The 26,703-nt window shown below is 45.0% G+C and overlaps 1 protein-coding gene across 5 annotated transcripts; it reads right to left on the bottom strand.

Annotated features, from left to right (window-relative positions):
• On the bottom strand, positions 1-23,254 carry BMF (Bcl2 modifying factor). Of its 5 annotated transcripts, none has more exons than XM_079309691.1 (5): positions 23,143-23,254; positions 21,646-21,810; positions 20,395-20,715; positions 19,302-19,465; positions 1-6,186 (listed from the first exon to the last, which is right to left on the bottom strand). In XM_079309691.1, the coding sequence occupies exons 3-5, from the start codon at positions 20,708-20,710 to the stop codon at positions 6,085-6,087; spliced, it is 582 nt and encodes a 193-aa protein (XP_079165817.1). In that variant the 5' UTR covers positions 20,711-20,715; positions 21,646-21,810; positions 23,143-23,254; the 3' UTR covers positions 1-6,084. The 5 variants fall into 5 exon arrangements, with proteins under 5 accessions (XP_079165817.1, XP_079165819.1, XP_079165818.1 ...); XM_079309693.1 differs by having other exon boundaries at positions 20,620-20,715; XM_079309692.1 differs by having other exon boundaries at positions 20,395-20,619.
• Positions 23,255-26,703: the final 3,449 nt, after the last annotated feature.

Raw genomic sequence — 26,703 nt, 5'->3', positions numbered from 1 at the left:
CAAATTTAACAATTTTATTAAAAATTGTACCAGTTATTAGGAAAAAAAAATCCAAGTATTAAAGTATTAAAAAGCACCAAAGAAGAAAGCACAAAGCAAATATACTGCACAGATACAAAAAAGGAGCTCTGCCCAGTCACCATTTGTACAGGCAGGAGTCCTGGAGGCACACAACCAGGATAAACAAAATGCTACATTCTCACTGGGTCTCAGTCCATGGCAAAGGAGGTGTGTGCACTTCAGGACTAATCCAGACAGAAATCTCACAGGAGAGCATCGGGTTTACTTCTGCAGCAGGACAGTATCATATTCGGGTGAAAATCAGAAGTCATGGGGAAACCCTCCACTGAGAGGAAGTTTATTAAGTACACTGCAAATTCTAGCTCATCTTACCCTTTTTTTTTTTTTTTTTCCCAGATGAAGGACTCTGAACAACTCTGAACAACTTTGTTGTTGTTGTTGTTTTTTTTAATATCCCACTGAAAGTCATGCAGGAAGCAGGGGGGGAAGGAGGAAAAGAAAATGTGAATCCACATTTCACAGTATTCTCATCAGTGAATTTCACCTAGAAACATGGGAGACTGTACTATATACCATGGAAGAGAACAGAAGAGAGCCATGATTATTTTAACCAAAAAATCCCAACATCTACATACCCAAACTCAAATTTAGTGGCAGGATTTTCAAATGCACCCAGAGGAAATAGACATACATATCCAGTGAGTTGTTCTAAAATTTCCCTTTTACAAGCCTAACTTCTGACATATATTTAAAGACATACTGACAACGTCATCCTTCCATCACACCAGTCCTTCCCCTTTTTGTAATCAAATACTCCTTTCAAGATAGTCTCATCTAAAACTGAATCTGTGATGATGCTCTCCTGGAGCCATGTCCACAAACTGGGGAGACTCCTCTAGATTTAAGAATAACTTTATACATGCAAAATTTCCATAATAGATTTTAAAAACAGTTTAACAATCAACCCTTCCCACCCCTCTGTTCCCCAAAGGCAGCAAAAAGTCTGAAGACAGAACTGAAACATGGCTTTAAAAAACAGCCCACAGACATTAGGTTTCGCTTCCCAGAAACCAACTTCCAGCATGGGATTCGCAGGAAGAGACCCTCCTTTCTGTGGCTAAGGGGGAAGGTGAGGCACATGGAAGAAAGAAGGGGTAGGGGATGTCAGACTGCATTCAGTTCAAGAACACACAGACACACACATACACACACTTTCTCTCTCTCTCTCTCTCTCTCTCTCACACACACACACACACACACACACAATTACATTCCAGTGCATTTGATGTGTTTGGTCTTTTCTGCTTTTCCTGGTGGAGAAGAGCTGAGCTGTGTAACACCTGTGTGAACACATGCAAACCAAAGAAACAGAGACCACTGAAGTCTTTAGGAACTGTAAAAGATTGTCCTAGGATCTTTTATCAATTCCTTGAGGTATTTCTTCTTGCTAAAACAATCAAAGGCAACAGGTAGGCATTTTTGCAAACAATGACAAATGCCAGTTTGAAAGACTGACTTTTTTGAAGGACATTATTCAAAACTTTGTTGTCAAATTATGCTAATATTCAACAGTGCTTGGTTCATGGACAGACCTCCCATTAAAATGAACCAGCATTCCATGGTTCTTTTATTTATTATCACGCAGTAAATACTGCTGGTAAAACAAGGCAAGACCTCCACCAATCTGCATTCTTGTTTGATACTAGCACATGTGCTGAGTGCTTTCCCTATTTTTCCCTTTAAAAATACCCTCAATATCACACCATTCAGCATGTCACAGTCTCACCATTACCACAGCTTCAGCAGAGATATGGGTCAGGACCAGCAGTGGAAGGGTGGAATTCATTGTACAGTTGATAGGGTCACATTGTAATAACTGCCTCAAGTAATTTTTGCTTTTTCTTAAAAAAAAAAAAAAAACAAACCAAAAAACCAAAAAACCAACCTTTCTTCCTACTCTACTAATGGTCAGGATCTGCTATTTCCCAGAAGAGTGCCAAGTGCCACACCAAATGAAGTTCCACCTGGGGTACAGCTCCAGTGACTGCTATGGAGCAACTCCAGGACTGTAGTAACTTCACACATTGCCTATACCTTTAATCCAGGCTTGAGGGGACAAAATAAACAGCCAGCAGAAAGAAAGTTGTCTTTGCAATCATACTTTCCACGCTAAGAAAGACTGGGCTCCTCACCTCTATTTCCTTGCTATACACAGCTCCTAAACAAAGGCTGACAAGGAAGTTTCTTTCAGGACTCCTCAAACAAGAGTTCAGCCAACAAATATTTATTAACACACTATTTAAACTGAAATATGTGATCAGTTATGCAGGAATTCAATGCTACCAGGGAATCATCAGCACCTTGAGAGAAGGCTGCAGCCCTACACAGATCCAGCAGCAGCCCTTTCCATGCAATTTCATCCTCTCCCCTGCCTTTTTTGTATCATATTTGCAGCAGTTTGCAGCTATCCCTGGGCAGTCACTTTGTGATTACTGGCTCAGCTTTCAAGAATTGCAGGAAACAAAAGTAAAGCTAACTATTTCCTACTAGCACCAGGCCTTCTGGATCCTAGGATGGGCAGGTTACAAGATATTCAAAAGAGTATGAAGCTGAGAAGTGATAGGAAGATCTCCATCCCTTAAGGAAGGAGCGAAGCTTTCAGAAACGTTCTGAAGCTGTTTTGGAGATCTGGGGAAGGCAAGTAAGATATTTAAAGGCTGCTGGCAGCCTCAAATTTTTCTTAAGAACTGCTCATTAAAAACAGGGTTTTAGGAGAAAGATCCAACTCTTCTTTCTAAACTGTTAGACTCTAGTTTTACAGCACAGGGAGAAACAGTGTCCCATTCTTTATACCAGAACAAACTCATAACTAAAAACCTGAGCATAATCCTTCAGCAACAGGATTTAAACCATGTTCTTTGGAACCATTTCTCCAAATAATCACCATATGTCTCTGGCCACACTGCAGTAGCTACTCCGTGGGCAGGATCTCCCCAGCAGGGGTTCAAGGGGCCTTACAAACACAGAATGGGTAACACACACAGATGAGTGCTGTGCATCCATGTGTTTGTTGATAAATGTGTGAAACCTTCCCACTATTTCCCCAAGTAGGTGAGACTTTAAGTATGAAGTATTTGCTTTCCCCTAAGCGAATAACCAGCCTGCCCCTCCAAATCTACGTGAAGAAAAGTAAGACTTTTGGGCTGACAGAGCATATTTCCTTTCTCTGAGATACGCAGATATGAATATAATTAAAATATATTATCAGTGGTTGTAAATCTCTGGCACCAGTAACCAACATGCATATTGCAGGAAGTCGGCCTTTGTCTAGCATTAGCTCTATGTCTCCAATGAAGCATTGTTGTTCAAGGAGGTTTTGAGACCCTGGCATGACCAATTTTGATAAGTCTGTTGTTGCAGTGGGAAATATGGACTGGCAAAGATGTGTCTTTCCCTGAGCCAAATGACTTTATTGAGGCCAGCAGCCTGACTGAGGAACCATTTCAGGTAGTTGCTTCTCCATGTTAAGAGTCTCATCCTAGATAAATTGGTTGGGTCTTAACACTAGAAAGTGGCAGTACCAGACTTATCTTTCCAGCTTATGCTGGAAATAATAATACAGGCCTTTCTGGCCTGTTTGGCCATCAAACCAAGGCAGAGGGAAAGAGGAAAGCTCACAATGGTTTTTAAATGTCAGAAGGAGTTGCTGAATTTTAGTTTGCAGGACTGTTATGATGTAGCATTGACTGTTCCTGATCAAAGGCTCCTGGCAAGCAGAGGGAAATGCCAGCATCATATCCAAGGCCATGCCACACAGGGAGGCATCACTGCTGCATTGCTTACTGAGCCTCTGCACTTCCATTTCTGCCTCTTAAAGAGCTTCTTATTTAAGAGTATTCTTCTTAACATTCAGCATCTTGGGGTCCCCAGTTCTGTCTGTGCTTGCACTACACCTCAGGCTTTCCCCACCATGTAAGTCCTCTTTGACCAGCGTTTACATCAAGCAGACTGTGCAAAGTGAAGTATGGAAAGCCTGGTCTCTGGCAGCATGGGCAGAGAGTGGCTTCCATCCTGCTGCAGCAGAGTCAGCAACAGCTATCACTTAGATCACTCTGGGTAACTCTGTAGTGCACATGCTTAAAGAAACAACACAAAACCAGAAACTATTCCCCCTCCTAAAAAAAACCTCCCACCCTCCCCTCTCCATAAAACCCACCCCCAAAAATATTACTTGAGATTCATTTATATGAATTATTAACCATCATGGACGAACATATTACTCTAGCTCTAGCTAGAAAAATAACAGAAAAGGAGAAAAAAATGCTTTTCTCACATAAACCCTCTCCTTATGTTTCAAGTGAGTGACTGTGAATATATGAGGGTGAAACAGGCTTGGGAACCTCTTCCAGAGAGCTAAAGTACATTTTGCCACAACAGAGCGGGATGAAAATCAAAGAGAATGGGACTGGGAGAAAGCAAGAAGGCCCAAATTTAACTCAGTTCAGCAAACTGTTACCAGACATCACAGTGCAATGATGAGATTACACAAATACCAGAGAAAGCAGGAATTAGAGACAAATATGCAAAGAGGGGTGGAGAAGGAAAGCATATGTGCAAGTAAACTACTCTTCTGTACAGTAAAGCGTATTTTTCAGAGTGGATCAAGAGCAGAAGAATTTCTCAACACCTGCAGCTGACGTTTCTAACACAACCAAAGAGCAATTCTCTGGACAGCTCTTCCTTATGCTGGTTGTATCATTTGAGACCTACAACAAGGTGCAGTGGCAATATGGAAATTTTTGGAAAAAATAATAAAGTCTGTATTGCTTCTCCATTCATGTTTTACCCTAGTTGTCACTGGGTCTATGAACTAAGTATATTTAAGGCTACAGAGAAGTAGCCATCAATATTTAAGGCTACTTCCTCTTGATAGGGTATTTTCCCTGTGCTGGTCCAATAGTGTCAGCCCTACGGACAAACCTCTGAGTGCATACAAACTGGGAACTGATAGAAGATCTCCCGTGAAATAACATCACTGCTGCTAGTCAGTATATGCTCACAGCAGCCTCCAAACACTATACACTAGAGTAATGGACAGACTGCTTGTACAGTGTACATATCAGACTAGATGCCAATTAATTTCCCTGTCAAATCCTGAAGCAAAATTATTGGACGCCTGGGATCTAAGCCTTCCTGACCCAACCACATTATAGTAAGAGAAAAGAAAGCCAAAATAAAATAAACATCAATCATAAAACTATTAAAAACATTACATTAGCATTGTAGAAGAATGACACTTGTGCCATATTCCATGGGTTTTGGCTTCCTGCTGGCTCTGCACAATGAGAACACTGCACTGAAAACAGGCAGTGGCAGAAGCTAACAGCCACTAGCAATCCCAATAAAGTTTCTTTTTCAGATTGTTCTATTGAATTTTTTTTTAAATTGATGACAATGACAAAAATAACTTCTTGTGAGAGTGGTGCAAGTGGTGCCCAATGGAATGGCTGAAGAGGTCAGATTTTTTTTGTGATATTCTCTCACACAAGGTGCAATGAAATAAACAGTAACCAATGAATAAAACAAGTATGAATCCAAGCTACTTGAATGTTTTTCATTACTAAAAATGTGGAGGAATTGAGCATCTCTGCTCTGGAAGACAGCCAAAGTATGTTTAGTCATCAATCCCAGGCATCATTTTTAACTAGCAGCCAAAATGACACTCCTGCACTCTACCATCCACTACTACACAGGGCAGAGGAAGCCATCAGTCTAATACCTGCCTCCCTTGCACAGAGGTCACCGGTGCAGGGAACCAGCAGCAAGCTTTACCAAACACACCCACATTCTGGCTTTCCTTCAACAGTGTTGGACAAGAGCTCCCTGCCTCTCGAGGCAGGCAGCAGCAAAGAAGAGTCCGTAAAAACACCCAGACTTGAAGACGAGGATCAGAAAGTCAGAGTCCCCACATCCGGCCGGCGGTGTGCAATGTCTCGCCCCCGAGCCAGTGTTTGTTCAGTGCTCCCTGCAGACTGGATGTGGCCTGAAACAGGCGGGCGAAGCTCACCTCTGCCCAGTGTGGTTCCTGTTCACCTCCGTGTTTAAGGCCAAGTTGTGTAGGAAGAGAAAAAGCTGCCACCACACTTGATTTCTGTTCTGCTGATGCTGTAGAGAAGAACAGTTAAAGCAAAGTTATTTATATTTCTAAAATTGCAACATACCGCTTCTCTTTTCCAATAACAACTCAGTTACACTTTTCAAGAGCAGACACTTTAATCTCATCAGCATAACAAGGGGGTGCAGCAAGGGATGAGGGGAGAGAGGGAAATGATAAGTTCTCCAGAAATAATTGTAGCTCTAACATTACAAAAAGAAAAGAGCAGATCCTTTATGCATTGTGCACAAGAGGATTAAACTTTTTTTTTTGCTTGTAGGATTTCGCAGAGTTTAGCCAAGTGCTGTTTTTAATCAGATTGGCTTCTGAGCCTTTCAAAAGCCCCAGCTGCATGAACAAACAACCTTTTTTTTTTTTTTTTTTTTTTAAAAAAAAGCCCCCCTTCACCCCGAAAGTAAAAAAAAAGAAAAAAATATAACTGGTGATCCATCTGTAAGTGATTTGACACCGTGAAGGTCAAAGGGTTAATCTTCAATTTAAACCACACTGCTGAGACAGCAAAACTCTGATTTCATCTAGTACAAGAAAACACATTCGTGCACACACACACTCCCCCACCCTCCCCCCACCACATTTTCCTTCCCAGCATCTCCAAGATAATACTGCCCTTTTTATAGCCACTTTTGACAGTAAGCCATAAATAATCAGCCTTGGAGCCCTTTCCTACTGACTGGAGCCAATTAAACCTTAAGCAAGAACATACTTGAAAACACACAAAAAACCAAAACCAAGAGGTTATTTCAGGTCCCATTGTCAAGGAAGAAACATGGGAGTTGAATTTCAGGGGGACACCAGACTACATAATACAGCTTTGGGACAGGGACGCTGTTCCTCCTTTTGTTATATGTAATCACCCCTGCAAAACTGGCTCCGATTATACCCCCACCTTCCTGCACTTTAATGGCATCTCATACAAACAGGTGGGTTTCTCTTTACATTGCCCAGTCTGGGATACTATTTCACCTCAATAACCGACTCTCTATTAGAAGTCAGTCTTCATTTTCTCATCCAGAATTCCATATTTGCTAAGCAGGCATGATCATTTCTGGAAAACAAAACAAACCATCCCAAATCTCCGCCCCCTACCCCCTCCCCAGTCCCCAACAGACAAGGAAACAGAAGACCAGCTTCCCACAACTTTGCCTCAGTACACAGGAGTTCATAAAAGAGCACTGAAGCACATTATATGAACAAGATGTTTCAACTCAGATTAGCTCAACAGGGCAGAACAACACAGTTGCAAGGCATTTTTTACATAATCACAAATAGGAGAGTTGCAACTGGTGTTGGTGTATTGGAGAGGTGTCAATAGACAGCTCTTCAAAGCCCTTCCAGATAGCCATTAAATCATGTTTGCATTCCAGTGTGAGTAGATCTGTGTCATTTGAATCACAAGTACACACAAAACAGGCTTCCAGGAAACCTGAGTTCATCTTGCATCTTCAGAGTGGGTCGTTATTCTTGCCTTAAGACTTAACAAGAAGAAGAAATGGATTTGGAAGAGTTCACACAGATCCCACCACACATTTCAAGAGCACTGTGTTTGTAGCATAACCTGTAAGCACTGGCTCTAGAGCCTGCTATAATTTATTTCAAAGTAACTAGTCCTGGGTTCAGGCCTTACTGATTGCACAGGATAGGTTTAGAGGTGAAAACAATCTTTCATAAACCTTCACAGGGCTGGATTAAATAACATTAATCTGGTCTCAAAAAGCAAGATGGTTTTTGTTTTGTTACTCGCATCTCAGTTTGACCAGGTTTGCCCTTCCTCATCAAACTCTAGAGATTCTTCTCACCCTCCTCCATACAGCCACACTCCTAAAACTACTCAAACATGCACAGGGAACCACAGCATCCCCATGACATCTAGATGCCATGTTTCTATCAAGCTATTACAGGTTGCAGATTCCTTAAACAGAGATCTTTGGGTAAGATGTCAAAGAAGTGGCATACAAGAACAAAGTTGTCTTCTGCAGTTTCCACATGCAAGGAACTATGCTAGGAGAGTACAGTGGACAAACATACTGCAGATGCTCTGAAGGCAATCTGCTTTGTTTGATTATTTTATTGTATTGGCAGCCAAGAGGGTAAAAAATTGTTTAAAAATTGATACAGAAATCCTAAGCTTGAAATACATCTCAGCTTGGATGACCCTCTCTAATGGAAACTCTCATGGAATTTTATAAAGTGGGTTAATTTGAGGGCACACAAGAGGAGTGCTGATCTGGCATGTACAGTTTTACTATTTCACACTGTTGGGAGGATATATGTAAGAACCCCCATATTAATGTCCTCCTGCATGTAGGAGGCTGGTTTGTGCTTCTCATATGATAACAGTTTCTAATTATTCTGGCTCCTCAAGTTTGATACCTCACCTCAGGAGAAAAGGGTTACCTGCTCTTTCCAGTGATAGGCAAAGGAGGCCATGTTCTGAAAAAAAATAGTGGAAGGACTGAGCTCATATGCTGCTTTTTTTTTTTTTTTCCAAGGTGGGAACTTTTTGAGGGAGGTGTTGAGTTTTGGTTTTATTTGGTAAATAAGAGTTTTTAGAACTGTACCTTATTATAGTTTACAGCAACAGAATCAGTGGGATATGATTAGACAATTATTGATAAAAAATCTAATATGTATTTTAGTTTATATTCTATTATGTTTATTTCACTGCCTCTTGACGTCACTTTTTGGTACAGCATTTTTGTCCTTTTCCAATTAAAATTGTTTCCCATATTTGCCTAATACACTCAAGGAGATTTCCATGCAAGAGCAGAATAGGAAATATTTTACCCTTGGTTCCCCCTCCTTATAAGAAGCATAACAACTCAAATAACTTTTTAAATAATGTTGACACCCTTTTGTTTTGAAGTAAAAAAATACAGCACTATGTCGAGGGCAGCTTTCCAGGTTTTATTCCTAGACCTAGGGCTTGTTTGTATTTCCCTAGGTCTGTATTCAGCCAGCATTTTCTTCCATGGTGGTTTGGTCCCACACACACTTTCACTGGCCCACGTACTGGAGCAGCCCACTCACACTGTCCTCTCACCACAGCAGTGCTGGAAAGAGAACTAGAGCATCACAATGATCAAGGCCAGAACTAATCTGATAATGAAGATGCCCTTGCTGTTTAACAGCAAACAGTCTGATCCATGGCATTGTGTAGTCAGACTGATGCTTGTGCCAGGACAACAGAAAGATGATGACCTGTGAAGAGGAGCAAGCTGGGACTACCTGCTTCAGCAGCAAGCCTAGCTAATGGGGTTTAGAGCTAGAGCTCCACTTCTAGGCTGATCTGCTTTCTGTGATACTAATTCAGCATGGGACAAGAGCCAGAAAATGGAATGGCAGGTATTATTTGCAGTAAACAATTTATGGAAAGAACTAAAAAATGCCCTTTTCACGAGTTTATATGTCTTTTTCCTCAGATATGCTTCAGCCAAGGCCGAAATTCTTAAATATTTCAAGATTGAGGGGGTTTAGGTGTGATATAATTTAGCTGTCAGGATGGACAGAAAACCCAGAAGAGTCACTCCATGAATCTGGCATGTATTTTTTTTAAATGTGATATGTTTTGAGACATTTTGCTAAGATTCATAACTATTGCGACACCGGTGTATAATTTAATTTCCCTGAGCTTCAGCAGGCTGATTTGCCCTTTATCAAATCAATCCTCAGAGTCACTACTGCATAAAAATACCAGGGATGAATGCCTTGCCACCTCCAAGTGGGAACAACAAAATAACCCTTTTGAGGCTTCTTTCCCAAGAAGGAAAGAAGCCCCTTTTGCCCTGTATACTATCTGTAATTAAAGAAGAGTAGACTTGTGGATACAGAAAGTCAACACAAAGCTGGAAACACATAAAACCATTTCCTATTGCAGCTGCTGCTTTTTAAAGGGGATATCCTTAAGAGACTGTCTGTCTGAAACGTTAGCATGAATGCTTCAATGAGTCACAAGGAAAGGCCATTTTACAGGAAAAGTGTCCTCTGCAGCAACAGTACATTAGTGAAGCCTCTTCCATGAACTGTGCTGAACCAAAAGCCAGACTACTTGTAAACAAACACAAAAAAAAAATGCAAGACTTTTACTGGAAGCAAATGAAAGAGGAACATGACTGACCCGACACTTATTCCTTCCCCGTAATTAATTCCTAATACATGTTTCCCACTGTAAACATACAGACACACATCTGGCAAATAGTATCCCACACATCAAAACCTTTTGTACTTCTACCAAACCCTTGCGTAGAGTGATCAAAGAAAAGATCAGGACAGGTGATGTAGTTCAAAGAAAATGCTGTCCCTTTGACACAGCTCCTTGAATCCACGAGCATAAATATTTAACAGATTAATAAGACTCATTTTTACACTTGATATACACATGCCATTAACATCCCTATTTAAAAAAGTAAATATGCTTGTCATACACACATGATGGGTCTGTCTGGTACACTCTGTTTACCCTCTTGATCTCATGGGCAGCTTCTGACTTTGTTTCATAGCTTCCAGACAATTAAAGGTGAAATTCTGATCCCATCTTAACCAGAAGGATTAATATGGCCCTAAATGGTGCTGTGAGAGCAAAAGGAGAATAATGGCATATGTGTACATAAAAACATTCTTCTTCCTTTAATGACTAATACAAGTATTAGCAACAAGTTGCCGGGATTGTATTTATTCACTGAATACAAAAATACTTGCACACCGGGAGCAGTTGCTGACTCATCGCTGAAGGCTGTTTTGGCTGCCAGGTGGCTGGAGGCATATTGTGCTACCACAAAATATGCTTTAGCTTAGAAAGACTAGAAAGTCGCAGTCCCCAAGGCAACAGAGGTTACAGAAGGTGTCCCCTACTGGAGAGAGAAATGCAGGCCATTGGAAGTCAAATACAAATCTTTCCAGCTGTGATTCCTAATGGTCAAAGTATAATGCATGTGTACAGCCAGCAGAGAAAAAAAGGAGGCAGTAACAGAGGAAAAAAACGAAAGAGGAGCTCAGCCACATGGTTTCTCATGGTGACACAATAAAGAAGATGAGAGACCTTCCCCGGGAAGCTCCATCCTGTCTTGCCACGACTCTTACACAGGACTAAACTTGTAGTAAAAGGAGGCGTCATCTCAAGTACTGCTGCCTTTCTCATGAGCCTCCATCAGGCTTTGCAACAAGATAAGCAGCACGTGTGTTTATAGAGAGAGGGCAGACCGTAGAGGGCAGAGCCGGGGGGATGCAGGGGACCCCAGAACCCGTGCATGGCTGCCCAGCCCAAGCCGGCACACGGCACGGGCGCAGGGCACGGGCTGAGGCGCTGGCTGTGAGCAGCGAACAGGCGCCCCGCAGCCGCTGCGGCGCAGGTGAGCCTCTCTCAGCTTTCTCAGCTCAAAAACAAACACGCAGCCATCGCGCCTTCCTCTGCAGCGCGGGCAGGAAGGGGAAGCAGACAGCCGCCATGGCAACAGCCAGCTGACGGCAACCTGGGAAGGGCAACCACCGGCCACCGCGTTCCCAGGGCCCCGGCCTTCCCCTCCTTCCCCATCCCGAGGGGCACGCTGCCTTATTTGCCACAAATGCGGCAAATAAAGAGCCCGCATTTCCACAGAACAGCGCCTGACCCCACTCTGCACCTGCGGCACGGGGTGCGGCACGGTCCCCCCCCGCTCTGGGTGGGCGTGCGTGAAGGTGCTGGGAGAGATGCCCAGGGGAGAACACCCCACGCCGCCCAGCCACGGCCGGCACCTGCAGGAGTTTTTGACCCTTTTAAGGGTTTATTGACTGGACCTGATTGTGATGGGGCACGGGCCGCGGGACCCCCTGACCTGTGTTTGGCATCCATTCCTACACCCGCAGAAGGGAGGCGCTCCCAAAACCGCTCAGTGTTGCGGAGACCCCCCCTAGTGATTAAAGTCTGCCTCGGGGTTTGCTTAAAATAACACTTTTAAAAGTTCTTACAGGAAAAATATCCTGGCGCGGAGGGGAAGGGGTGGGCGCGGGGAGGCGGCGGGAGGGCAGGTGCAGGGCTGGAGCCTGCGGGCAGCGCAAACTCTGTCAGCAGCGCCGATGAGTCACAGGCTAAATTTAGCCGGCGATATAAACACAGCCGCCGAGCAAACACGGCCCGGCCGGGCCCTCGCACGCAGCGCCCGCTGCTCCTCGCCCGCCGGCCGGGCCACGGGCCCTGCGGCGCGCCGGCCACCGCCACTGCCTCCCAGCACGGAAACCTAACCGGGGTTAACACGAGTTGCCGCACTGCTTGTTTTGGGATCGCTGTTTTTATTGCCGCGGTCCGGTCCTTGGAAAGATTCCTTTGCAATTGGCGAGGCAGCTACTGAGGAGAAACAAACAAACAAACAAAAAAACAACATCCAAACGGAGACTAGAAAAGGCTGGCAGGACATTCCTCCTCAGTGGCTTGAAACAAAGGAGAACTGCATTTGGGCACTTGCTTTCCTTTCCACCATAAAATTTAATTGAGTAAAGTACAAACATGGGCACTCCTCACCATAAGTAATCGGTCCAAACATCTCATCATCCCCCTCAGAGATGGCTCTATCTTAATAACATCAACCAGCCTAGGTGGAGGACTGGAGGCAGAACAACTAGGTTGCTATCAGCAAATCTTGCACGATCTCAGTCAAGTTATAACCTGCATTTTCTACTCTCCCACAATAAAAAATAAGTGGGGTATAACCACAATTATTTCTTAATTGAAAAATAATTTCTCAGCTGTCACACTGCTACAAGCAGAAAGCATGTTACCACTTTCACAGTGCTGTGAGAGCTGAGGAAATCCAGAAGAACCTGTGGAGACCAAAGGGGTTGTGCAGGACAGACAGCAGCACTAAATACTGATCATAGAAATACTCCAGAACAGTTCACCTGTACTGTCTCAAAGAACTATTTTGTGGTCTTTATTGTGGGCAGTCCTGGTCTTTAGAGGTTGTGGCCCCACTGCTTCAAGACAGTCCTGTGTCCAGTGGGATTCATGGCACACAGTTGCATAGAGCTTGCACGGCTCTCCTGCCACCCAATCCCTTATCCTCTGCCCACTTTCTCTCCCCAAGCTAGGCAGGAAGTTTTACTTTTAAACATTATCCCCTATTTTAAGCAGGAACATACATCTAATATATTTAAATCTTTTGTTAGCTGAAAGCATAGAGGAGGCTAGGTTAGGATGATGTAGAAGTTTTGTGGTTTTTAGTGAACTGATATGAAATGATTGTATGTGACTTGCATCAAGGGATTGTATAGCCCAGCCTCCAGCAGCAGCCTGAGGAAAAGCTAAGGGCAAGTACATGCAACAGCTTCCACTAGTACTCTCAACATCTAACTGGTTTGAGCCTAGGACTTCCTGAGTCATCTCTGGTTTCTGTTTATTTAATGTCTGCTTCAATGGCCATAAACTTGTCTCAATTCCCCTTGAACCCAGATAAAGCACTGGGATGCACAATATGGCTTGACAAGGAGCTCCACGGCTTTCACCTGTTGCATGAAAAATGACCTCATTTTACTTTGAGCTGTCTTCCACTAGTTTTGCCTAGTTCTTGTACTGGGAGAAATTAGTCTATTCATCTCCTTCATGTCACTTTTGATTTCTGTTTAATATTGCTTCCCTCTTGGTTTGTATCTTTTTTTAGGTTTAGCAGCCCTAGCCCATTTTTTCATATGGAAGTTCTATCGTCCATCTTACCCTTCTCTGAACCTTTTCCAGTTCTGCTGCATCATTTTTGGATGAAGAAAACCAGAACTTCACATAATATTCAAGATATGGTAGAAACATTAATTTATACATTGGCATAATTATGTTCTTGTTCCCGGTTTCTTTTCTTAACATACCAAATAACACCATTTCAGATTAGATGTGAAATGGTCCAGCAAGTTTCTGTTAATCTACATGTCAATCAGCTCCACAGGCAGTAGGATTTCAGAACAGGTGCTAGGCAAAGGGCAGCAGGTTGTTGTGTCATTTGTATGTATGGGGAAGATACACTTCCAAACTCACCTCTTCCTTCATTGTCATTTGTCAAAATGAAAAAAAAAAAAAATCTAATAACATTAAACAAAAAAATCTGTCTCCACTTCCTCATATCAAATTTCTGACTCCACTGACAATAAGAATGGCCCCCTCCTTTCCTCAAGCCTAGGATTCTGGTTCCATAGCCCTGAAAGAACTTTATTTACATCTCAGTCTTCCCAAACTCACACCCACCCTAGCCCCTGCCCGTTAAACTGGGCTCACTCACTTCAGGAGTTCTCTCCCTCACCATGCTTGTGCATCCTCAGCTGGAGAATTGAGTCCTGCACCAGTGGGCAAAACACAGAAAGCAGAGCTGAAGAGGTGACCCACTGCTGTGCACAGCAGGAGCAAGGACCAGCAGCAGGGAGGATCCTGAAATGCACTGACCTACTCAGGAAACAAATGAACAAAAACACAGGTCTCAAAGAGACTGTAAGTACAAGTGAAGTATGGAGCTGCTGGTGCTACAGGATTAGCTGCAGGACAGTCTGAGTCTCTGCATTGCATTATTAGGAAGCCTTTCTGAACACTTTTCCTAAATTAAACCATCATCATAAAGAACATATTCCTGCAAACAATTCCAGTGTATAAAAGGCAACTGTTAAAAATGCCCTGAATGTCCTTAATAATGAACAAAGCCTGATGGAGTTTGGGATAAATGATGCAGTGTAGTACTGTGCACCCATTCTTTCATGCTGATAAGCTTCCGACAAGCAATGCAGGCTCCCTGTTGCATAAGTAGAAGTGTCTCACAGGAGGCCTTGATAACTCTCATGAGAGACAGAGAGGAAAAAATATGCAAAACATAACATGTTTCACTTTCAAAGGAAAATAACATTTCCTCCTGGACATTTGCAGTGTTATTAGCTTGAGGCAAACAGGTACGTGTCTAGCTGTCTGCTCACAGCCAGTGTGGATGCAGGCATTTGTGTTCCATGGGCTGCTGAACCCTGTTGCAGTGATGGTAACACTTGTTGAACCAACTGGGGAATTTAGAGAAACAGTTTTCTATAGCTAGATCCACAGAGGCTTTTTGAGCATGGTCAGCATATCTAAATTAACTGCAGGATTCCTGATGTGTTGGAAAGGGACTTTGTTGTTGTTTGTAATGCACTTATTTACTCAAGAAAGCTCAGCTCTGATTCAGCATCTGGTTCTCATTGAGGCTCAGCTTTTTTTAAACTGAGCTTTCCAGATGGGTTGACTGAAGCACAAGGAGGTCAAGAGACTTGTCTGAGGTCATACAGCAAGTCAGTGGCTCTGCTTGGACTTGAGCCCAGAACTGTTCAAGGCTACCACTCCTTGGCTCTTAAAGAGACAATTTTATCCCCTGTGAACTGATCTTATCTCCATGAAGAAGAAATAGTATAAAAGCAGTCTCCTCAAAGCTGCAGCCTGCTCAAGAAAAGTTATTTTATTTGGAAAAAGCTATGGCGTTCCAGTATCTCACTGGAGCCCATCAAACTGAAGGGGTGTGACACTGAATACACAGTGTCATCCACCCCACCTCTGTATAACCCCGTGCTCCTCTGGGGCAGCTTTGCTGCTGCCACCATCCCTGGTTGTGTACTCACATCCCATCTAACAACCCCTCATGTCATGAAATACACTCTCCATTCAGCACAGGGCAAAGCCCCTCCTCAAGGCAAGGAAACCCAAGTGCGCTCAGGACCTGAGGCAGAGCTCAAGCACTTGTTGCCACAGCCTGGATGTGTGGGGTGTGGGAAGCACATCCCAGCCAGCCAGCAGATCCCCTAAGCTCAGCTCTGTTCTCCATAACCTCAGAGCATGCTCTTGAAGCTCAGCCACAGGCTGAGCTAGAGCAGCTGTTCACAGATTCCAAAGCAAAGGCACACTTGCCTCAAACCAAGGAGGAGGTGGCAGGTACTGGCTTCTCTTGCAGAAAGCATGGCTTGTCTCTGTCTCTGTTTTCCAGGGGCAGGGCAAAAAAAAATAAAACAGGGAAGTTTGCCAGAAGTTACATAGCCTCAGTCAAGTAAGAGACAGTAAAGAACTCAAAAAAACATAGATGGGTCTCACATGTCATTCTGCAGAGCCCTTGCAGTCTAGATCAACTTGTAGCAGGCTCTGCTACTTAGGAACTCAGAGCATTGCTCAAGTCTTTTTACAAGAAATTCAGCATCTTAAGGAGATGAAAGACATGGAGTTCTAGGGAATGTTGTGTTATTACTCTAGCACTGTTCTAAGGATGAAACAGTCAGGTTTTAAATTACTGTTTTCTGTTTAACATATTAATAGGAAATGAAACTCTGAAAGTGATGTTCATGCCAAAAGCAAGCATAGGTGCAGCCAATTTTCTTATTCTTACTAGATGCATACCCAAAAATCTTTTGTATAGCCAAGAACCACAGAATAAATACCATTTAGCTCCAGAAGCCCAGAGAAGAGATAACAGTGACTCTCCAGGGTTCCAAGTGTAGGATGGGGTTAGACCATACATGCAGCAGAGTCCAATGACAACTCGGTGATGTCAGCCTCAGCAGCAATTGCCTATTCAGTTTCTCTCTCAGCCAGGGATGTACATTAACCAGCAGCCTTTGTGTCAACACAGCCTTGCTGCTGCTGCAGCAGCAGAATCGGGGCCATACCTGAACTGCTGCAGAGTCCCACCGAACTCAAGAGCCATGAGAAGGCAGGTCTCGAACTAGCTGGATGCATCATTACAATGCTAAAAGCCTTTCCTAACTGAAAGGGCACACACATTTTCTTTTCACAGGTTCACAGATAAATGTTTTGTAGGCTCTGAAAACAGGCACAGCTTGTTGAAAACCAAGCTTGCTCTCTCTCAGGACTTCACAAGACCACACTGGTGTGACTAACTTTGTGGTATTCTAAATCTGATTCAAGACACCACTCTGGAAAGTTGGTTTTGACCAAATGTTTGAGACAAGCTGGCATGGGGTTTCCAAATCAGGGATTAGTTTCACAGCAAGATAAACGACAGCCCAGTTTTCCATGCCTCAGAGACTGCCCCTTCCAAACCACAGCACACTGAGAGCTGCTCACGAGTCACCGGGGCACAGCGCCTGCTTCTTCAGCAAGGGCTGGGCACAGCCACTGCACACAGGGCACAGGGGGCTCTCCGCGGGGGATGCATGCCAAAAGCCAAAGGAAATCCTCCTGCAGGACTGCGAGGGAAGGGATGGGGCACGACAACAAAACACTCCACAGGGAACAGTGCTTTGGACACCAATCTGTGGCTCAATACTCGGTTTCCCTGACAAACAAGTAAAATGCCCTTAGCAGATCCAAATGCCAAGGCCTATCCCAGGGTCAGGCTGTGGATAACCACTGGCTGAACTACTCTGTCCTGGGGTTACGTTTTTGAGTTGGTTTGGGTTTTGGTATTTTTTTCCCCGTTTTGTTTTCAAATGTAGATGGCTGCAGGCCCCCGCTCCCGTCCCCTTTACAACTTGTTGCTGTTCCAGTTCAAACAAAGAGCGCGGAGCCCCTCCTCTGGCGGGCCCCGGGGGCCGGGCCGCGCCGCCCAGCATAGCAGAGCCCGGCCCAGCAGAGCACAGCCCAGCCCAGCCCAGCCGGACGCCTTTGTTTACTACGGCTCCACACGCCGGGCTGGCCGCCGGCCGGGCAGCGGGAGCCCGGCCCCGCCTGCCCTAGTGGGGCCGGGGCGGGTGGGCGCTCCTGGACGCGTTTCCAAGGCACGGGCATCAGATAGGGACACTCCCCCGAGATGAAAGAGGTCAAGTTACAACCAGTTCCACCAGTTCAGTGCAGGGCTCCTCTGCCAAGCTGGTTAAACCTTCCCTTTCCTGTGAGACAGCCTGGCGAGAGAGCGGGGCCTGCAGCTAACTCTGGCGAAAAGGCGCCACCGGGGAAAACCCCATTCAACCACAAACAACACGTTAAAAATCTCGTGGTAGCTCTTTATTCCTGCAGTGTGCTAAATGACATTCATAGCCCCATCTACATTTCTACAGGCTAATCTTCCTTTTCCTTCTTTAATCCTCCACCTATTAGGAGATGAGGAGTCCCAGAATTTCCTCATCTCTCAGGTGACACAGAGACGACAAAGCCCTTGCCCAGCCACAAACAAACCACACACACTGACTAGGACAGAGATTCTCACTTACCTTTGAGAAGGCTGCAAACGATCCCAGAGTTAACAAAGGACAAACACACTCGGAGTAAGATAAACTTTCTGCCCGTTTCTGAGGTCAGTAAAATTTCTTCATATACAAGCAGATACACAAGCCTCTTTGTTGGGCTTGCATAGAAGAGGCAAACTGCTGCCCACTGCCAAGCCTCTGCCACCTTTGGCCATCTCTCAATGGGCTGAGATTTCCATTTAATCTCTACTCAGACAGCAAGGAGAGCAAGGAAAAAAGAATCAAGGGTTCTTAGGGTAATGGTTAGTTTGTTTCTTTGAACAGCAGTGTTTGGTTCTTGGGTTTGGTTTTTTGTTGGTGTTTTTTTTTTTTTTAAGAAAACAAAATAAAGAATCTGGAGTGTGGTTTTCAGACCTGATGGCATCTTACAGCTGTCTTTTGTTGTGAGGAAGTTAGTCACAAGTCTGAGACGCTAGCTAGGACTGTCTGACTAGTAGCTGCTAGCAAGTCTAGTATGATCTAAATATTCATTGCAACATTACATAGAAATACCGTTAGAGAACAAGGAGTGTCTCCAGGCTTGTTATCTACAAGATGCAGGGCTGACATAAGCCACTGATGGCTACATGTTCCACAGAAGAGAAGTTGCTGCTGGTGAGGAGCATGGAGAAGAAGGGTAAAAGCTGTATAAAGAATAAGAGGAAGATTCCTGGGAAAAGCTTCAAACCCCACTGCATATGAACTGGAAGAGCTGGAATAGCAGCAGCTAACACAGAAGATCTCCCTTCCCAGGAAGTAAAGACAATTCCTCACATTCTTTCCCTCCACATGCCAACTTTTAGGAAGAGCGAGCAATCCAGCATAAGCAAGATCCATCAGGGTACTCCTGTCATTTTATCACTGCTGGCAGTGTGCTGTATGAAACAACAGCTCACTCAGCTGAGGCCTGCAGCCAGCCTCCAGGGTAACACTCTTGGCCAGGTGAAGCCCCCTTCCCCTCCAGGCAGCCTACCCTCTGTATGTGGAGCCGATGGAACTGGTCAGCAATGCACTGCAACTTCCGTGCAATCTGCACCTCAGCACGTGCTTCCCGCTGGCCTTCCTGAGGTTCCTCTTGGAGGTGCGGATCCAACGCAAAGCCAGCTGGAGGGACATGTAAACGGTAACCAGCACTCCCTACAAAACAGATCAGAAGAGTCACTCTTCCAGTGCAAAGATTATCTTTTCTACTCAGTACACTTCATGGAGGAAAGAGCTGCACAAAATCCTAAATTTTTTACTTTCAAAGTCTAGTCCCTGAAGGCCAAACAATGACTGTGTACTCTAACACAGTGCAGTAAAAGATTTGTCCAGCTTTCAAATGAACTTATATTGATTAAGCAGTCCCATAGTCAAATGAGTGGCAGGATCTTAAAATTTATTTCCTTTGCTTGTTTACAGTTCAGCCAAGTGCTGTGGTTTGGGTTTTTTTTAATGAGAGTTTTGCAGTTTTACATGATATCTCACTCAAGTTGTCTCCCCTTAAAGGTAGCAGTATTTTTTCTGTCAGTCTTTTCTCAGTTTACTGTCATTTAGTGATTTGAATTATAGCTGAATTGGGTACACAAAGCTAGGTGGTGATCCATCAGTTACTAGTAAAATACTGGATGGACATGCTACTTATTCAGCAAGTTTAACTCCAGCGAAGAGCCTAAAAGCTGTAACTTTTTGCATCTTCTCCTCTCCACTGAAAACTTCTAGGAGTTTCCACTTCCTATATGGATGAGACAGACCACTGGTAGTTAAAAAATGTAGGCAAAGTGTAGGACATGAAGTACGGTGAACATTTAAACATCTAGCAGCAAAATCAAATGTGATAGAATAAAGCCAAAAAGAGAGAAAGGGAATATCAAAGACAGCAGAAGCAATGAGCAAGTGTCTGGTTCCTGCAGTGGACAAGCAAGGGTAAGAAAATACAAGTTGTCTTTCTTGAGGGAGTAGGACTAAAGCAAAGAAATTTCAGTCCTTTAATAAAACGCCCTAATGAAAGAGACCTTGCTTGGTTGGGGAAGTGCTAAAGGGACAGTTTCTTTGCTGCAAAGCTAGTGACACTGGAGTGCTCTTACCATAGAAGAGTCTCCGTGGCTCTTCAGTGACTCCACAAGGCAACATAACATCCTGACTGGAAGAGGATGGGCTGAGTGTTTGAGTTGCCTTGTCCTGCTGCTCAGGATGCCTGATACCGGGACCACAGCAGTGTGTGAGGGGGAATAGTTGAAACCTCCCCAGAAGGCAGCTGTAGGACTGGTTCTGTGTGAAAAAGCCAGTTGCAGTCATCTCACCAGGCTGACCTGCAAGTCCAAAGTCATCAGAGTGAAACACGTCATCGTCCAGCCCATCCAGGCTAGAATAGTCCTCTTCCAGGTAGCTGGGGCGATCCATTGCTCCTGCAATAAAGGGACATTTGAGGAAACAGCTAAGACACAACAAGAATGTTGTTCAGGACAGAATATCTTCTGTTCCAACAATAAAACACAACTGATTTTACCACACCTTCCCTCTTCCCCACTTCCCAGTGCTGCCCATCTGCATGGACAGGAGACATGAGTGACCTGTGGTGAAGGTCAAGGCTTTGCAGAAAGTCCTCAAGTGCTGGGCCAGAGACACAAACTTCACACATGTATAAGTCCACTCACAGCTCCAACTCCACACCTGATCACAAGTAGAGAGCCAAGCCCCAACCTCAGCACACAGAAACAGAAAAGACATTTTAAAAAGCAACCCAAGTTCTTCTAAAAGCCCCATGACCAGTCAGCTTCTTTGGGGTCTGCTTTGCTTTGCCCTGCCATATTTGAACTTTATGGTATATCCCATTCACTTTTTCCCACCTATTGCTTATTGATGAAGAAAAGCTCTTGTAATCACAATGCTGCAAGGACAGATTTTTAAGAAGCACCAGTGGTTGCAAAACTTTGGGCTATCAAAGCCACTTCTGTGAAGCTCTCCATTACTTCTCCCTATGAGGGCCAACTTTCCTTTCAACTTCTCATTTCTTCCCTCAGCTCAACCTAAGATATGTCCCAAACTTGGCAACGTAATCACTTCCTTATCCTTCTTACCCTCATGCCTACATGCACTGTTAGTGCAATGGTTCATCCTACTACTGAAGAAAAACATGGCTGGTGTCAGCTTTTAAAGCAGGATTTCTCTAGTTGCCACAGTAAACATTCCTGAGCTCTGTTGCAGCACAAAGCTGAACAAAGATGGTAGGGGGGGAAACCCTCATAAACCCTAAATCACTATTTCAGAGCTCTTTGAAAACATAAAGCAATTAGAAGCAGTATTACCAAAAATGCCACAAGTCCCTTTACTGTTACCTGTGCATCTAACCCAATTGGAAGACAGACTCCTAAGAGATCCATCTCCAGGATTTCCACCCAGTTCCAAACAAGGCAGTGAAATTCAACTCTTCATGTCTCTTCCTTTGCTCTGGTTTGCGAAGCATTTAACAGAATGGAAGACTAGCAAGAGGAATTTCAGGCCTGAAGGAGACATTAATAATAATTTTATAAGGATGTGTTTAGCACTGCCCTTGGTGCTCCCATCTCCCCCCAGGTGAGCAGCACTCAGGACACCAGCATGCTAGAGACAACAGGACCAAGCAGGGCAAGAGCTGTTTCTGCAGGGCTCTGGCTTGGGGGGCACTATGGCTATTTAAGTTGCTGCATCTCAGCAGTTCACTCAACTGAGTCACAACTCGCAAAGAAGTTTCTGCAGAGCAGAACAGGTACCAGCCCCACAGCTAGATGCAGCTCTGCTGGATGACAACAGTGGCAGAGCACTCATAACATTCTCATCCATGGCTTAAAGTAGCACACTGAAAGGAGTTATGGGCCCCAAGAGGAAGGCATGGATGATCTCCTTGCCAGCTCTTCTGCTGGATCACAGTCACCTGACAGAGAGGCAGGCGGGAATGTATTTTGCCTTTGCAGAAAAGTTTGCCAGATCTCATCTGTCAGCCTCACTGGGACACAGGCATTTCTCAAGGAAAGTGCAGCAAAGGCACAGAGCAAACCCCTAACAAAAGAGGGTTTAAAGAGCTAGAAGTTTAACTCGACCTCCTGCAATGCGGTCCGACCCTTTTGTAGAGCTCTTCAGAGAATGTCGAGGAAGCGCGAAGGATATCTCGTCCTGCAACTCACTGGAACTCCTTCTACCTCCAAAGGCAGCTCACGCTGGGAGCCACAGACAGCGGACAGCTCGGGCTACGGGTCTCTGCCCGGGCAGCCCCCGCGTCTCCGGTGCCGTGTCCTACCCACGCTTCCTTTCACAAGGCAGCGGCGACAGCCGCGGGCCGGGGCAGCCGCACTCCCGCGCTGACAGGCGGCGGGCCGGGAGCGGAGGGAGGGCTCAGCGCACACGTGCGTGCCAGCGGTCCAAAACAAAGCTGGCCGGCCCCGCTCCGCCACCGCTGGCCGCCTTTAACTCTTCCCCGCCCGGGCTCTAGCCCCGCAGATGTGCCCCCGGCCAAGAGCTTTAACGCGGCTCCTCCGGGCAGCACCGTGGGACGAAACTCGCGGGCTCGGCGGGGCGGCCCGGGAGGGACAGAGCTGGCTGTGGAATCAGCCATCGCCTACATCAGCGAATCAGCTCCTTTCTCAGTGCCCACCGAGCTCATTTCTCGCCCGCACCCTCCCTCCTTCTTCCCGCTCCCCAGCAGGCGCGGGACTCCGGGCAGGACCGGCCGGGCCGGGGCTGCCCCGAAGAGAACCCCGTTCCCTGTCACGATCGCGCCCGGCCTCGGCACCGCTCTCACCGGCGACCTGGCTCAGAGCGGCCAGCCCCCAGTGGCGAAGGTGCTCCCGGGCACTCACCGATAACCGGGACGGGCGTCCCTCGGGGACGGGGCGTCCCGGGAGGAGCCGCCACCGCCGCCGCCTCCGCACCGCCAAACTGCGGCCGGCGCCGGCGGGCGCGCCGCGAACAGCTGACAGAGCCCCGCCCCCGGCGCGCCCCGCCCCGCCCCCGCCCGCCAGCCAATGGGCGGGGAGGGGCGGGCCCGGCGCGCGGCGGAGGCGGGGCGGGCCCGGCCCGGCCCAGGTGGGAGCTGCGCGGGGCCGGTGCCGTCAGCCCGCGGCGGGACGCGCTCGGAGCGCTCCGCTGCTCGGCAGGCAGCCCCGGACACGGGCTGAGCCGCAGGCGCGCTGGGCTGGCTTGAAATCTGACGGGAGTGTGACTCCAGCTAGTTGATTTCCACCAAAACTTTGATTTTTCGGCTTTAAATGACTTACAAAGTTCTTCCTGACTTGTAAAGTCTGAACGCTGAGATGCGAGGGCCAAGGAGGTCTTGCAGTGTGCTGTGCTCTTTACAGCCGATGAGTGGGACTACGCAGGACTAAAGAATTAAACTAATAATTTATTGATAGCGCTTTCTGTGAAGCCCCCTCAATGAGATTAGTATAAAAACCCCAAGCCTTGTGCTGCAAACAGCAGCTCGGTGCATTTACCCTTACTCTGCCAATGATTTATCAGCTCCCCCTGTAATCGGTGGCAGAATCTCACCCTGTTGAGAGAGGAAGGACCCAGCTCCTTGGGGCAGAGTAGCACCCTGTCAGGCTGTTTTTAAAACCTACGTAACAAGATCGCTTGGAAGGGAGGTTTTAAAACCCAGCTGGCAGCTGAGTAATGTTAATTGCTGTCAAGTCTGCCACACAGTTACTGAGGTTTGTAACTTAAACTCAGGGGAGGGGTTAGATTGCAAACCGATGGCTAGCAAGGTGAGGTGAATTACTACGGTTTCCTCGTATCACATTGTTCTGGGCAGGCTCACAGAGCCTCTCCAGTTAAATGTTTCAGAGTCACTGTGATTTTGAGTGAGGTATTTACAGTTGCCATTAATAGATTAACAGGCTAATAATGTTCATTGTCTCCAAGAACCCATTTCTTTGTGGTTCTCGTCCAAGTGTTCATTTCAACTCTTTTATTTGCCAGAAGGCTTGAGTCTTTGCTTATTTACGAGAAGATCAGATCATGTTTGACTTGTACCTCAACACCAAGTAAGAAAGAAAAATACTCTTTTCTTTCATTTTCAGTAAGGGAGAATATTCCTAAATTAGTTAAACCTCATTGTTCGATTTTGATAGTCAAGGGAATTGTGAGTAGGAGGAGGTCGACATTAATAAAAAAAAGGCAACAAAAGGCATTCTATATCTTCGAGATAGTCAAATTTTATCACACTGATGGTCAGGCCCTGGCAAAATGCCAGCTGCTGGAGGGCCACTTCTAATTTGAATGTGCATCACTATAAATAAAAAATGAATGTGCTATGATTCCAACCACTTATGTCTTCCAGACTGAGTAATAACTGCCTGCTGGTTAGGCTCATTAACAGTAAGAACTGTACCTGATCGGCTTTGTTTTCATCTCACTGAGCTGCAGTTGGGGCCACACTTTATATCCCCAGAGGCTGCATTTTGGGAACTCCTACTGTGTAGAAAATGTATGGAAACTGAAATCTATGTATATAATCAGGTTGGTGGTAAGAGGGCGCAGGAAGGATATTTGTGCCTTTCAGTGATTAAAAAAAAAGATATGGCAGCATTTCTAAGAGAGGGGACTCAGAGGGATTCCTTGAGGAAATTAGACATTGTTAAGAAATGGCTCCGAGTAAATAGACCGAAACCAAGACAGAGACAGCGAGTCTGAAATGGAAAATTGTGAACCAGGGGCAAGTTATACCACCAACCTCAGTGCACTCAGCTGAGAGAGTTTCTACAATAGTATGGAGACAAGCTTCTTACCTGGGAACAGGAGCCCAAGGGACGGATTCTCTGCCAGAGAGTTTTTGCTCATTAGTGTACATGGTGACATTTTGATTCAAGAGATTAATCTTAAATCACGTGCAGCAGTGTCCCTGTGACATCTGTGGATGGAAATACTGTGCCATCCTATAACCTTTCTGTCAGCCTGCTCTACTGCTCAAAAGAATAGTGAACAAAATTACTTCTTTTATTTAGTTATCCCCCCTACATATTCCTCACGTCTTCACAACTATTTCTTATTTTACTGACAAAATGCTATTGTCAGCATTGTGCTGTAATTGCAGAGTACATTGTGATCTTAGGCACGGGCCTTGCAAGCTGCTCTGCCTGGGTGGGCTCCAAACCCACACAGGGCCAACTTGACTTTGGTGGGGGTAGTCTTTTCTGATGAGCTCAGTTTTCATTTCTATTTTTCTATTTTTGTAGATCTCATGGTTGGAATAGGGAAATTAAGGGCAGTCTCATGGATCATAAAGCAAAGGATGAACAAGAAAAACATTTGGGGCTGATTATATTTATTTTGTTACCTTAAAAACATTTGGTCAATGGGCTGATTTTTCAGAGGGCTCAATCTGAGTGCAAAGGAGTGGATAATAGTGTCTTCTGCCCTGACACGTATCAGTGGCTTTACTAAATGCATTCTGCCACACTTTATTGTTGTGTGAGGCAGAAAAAATGTCTTGAATTTCATGTTTGACCATCCCTGTGTATTTCTCACATAAGCCAGACTCTTGGAGAAAGCTGGCCTGTGTCCTGGAAGGGCTTACTGTGTTCAGCACCCGGTGCTGGTAGGAGAAAGTGCTGCACATTTCAATCAGTGTGTTTGACAACAGTATCGCTTGCTGACTATAAATAAAAGTGAGAGGATATTGCTGTTGGGGTTTTATTCTGAAGGGAGCAAATTTTAAGGCAGCCTGCCAGGGTTACTCCTTCTTGCTTTTCTGAAATCAAAACTGAGGCACACTTTTTCTCCCCAGATAATATCATTGGATTGAGAAAAATGCTTCACCCTCTCTTGGAGTGCTCTGCTTGACTCCTGCTGCAAACCCTGAACACAGGAGTTTGCATTTTCCATACAGCTTTTCTACAGCCAGCCCTGCAAAATCAGCCATGCCTTAGAGACAATGTGCTGAGGGAGACACTGACAACTAGGCTTGAGGTGTCTGCATTTCTTTGTGTTACTGAACATGCTCTTGTGTGCTGGGGTCAGCCTGAATTAATCTATCTTTCTTTCTTTCTTTCTTTCTTTCTTTCTTTCTTTCTTTCTTTCTTTCTTTCTTTCTTTCTTTCTTTCTTTCTTTCTTTCTTTCTTTCTTTCTTTCTTTCTTTCTTTCTTCTTTCTTTCTTTCTTCTTTCTTTCTTTCTTTCTTCTTTCTTCTTTCTTTCTTTCTTTTCTTTCTTTCTTTCTTCTTTTCCTTCTTGCGTTCTTTCTTCTTTCTTTCTTGTCTTCTTTCTCTTTCTTTTCTTTCTTTTCTTTCTTTTCTTCCTTCTTTCTTTCCTTTCTTTACTTTTCGTTCTTTCGTTCTTCTTTTCCTTTCTTTCTTTGATTCTTTCTCTTCCTTTCTTTTCCTTTCTTGTCTCTTCTTCTTTCTTTTCTTCTTTTTCTTTCTTTCT

Source organism: Erithacus rubecula (assembly GCF_903797595.1).
Source record: "Erithacus rubecula genome assembly, chromosome: 6".
In the NCBI taxonomy this organism is placed as follows: Eukaryota; Metazoa; Chordata; class Aves; order Passeriformes; family Muscicapidae; genus Erithacus; species Erithacus rubecula.
Note: the sequence above shows the minus strand (reverse complement) of the source record. Positions and strands in the feature narration are given on the sequence as shown.

Coding starts and splice junctions, on each gene's coding strand:
- BMF (XM_079309691.1), bottom strand. CDS start 20,710: ATGGATCGCCCCAGCTACCTGGAAGAGGACTATTCTAGCCTGGATGGG. Junction 19,466..20,394: donor GCCACGGAGACTCTTCTATG/GTAAGAGCACTC, acceptor TCTGTTTTGTAG/GGAGTGCTGGTTACCGTTTA. Junction 6,187..19,301: donor ATCGGCTCCACATACAGAGG/GTAGGCTGCCTG, acceptor TCTTCTCTACAG/CATCAGCAGAACAGAAATCA.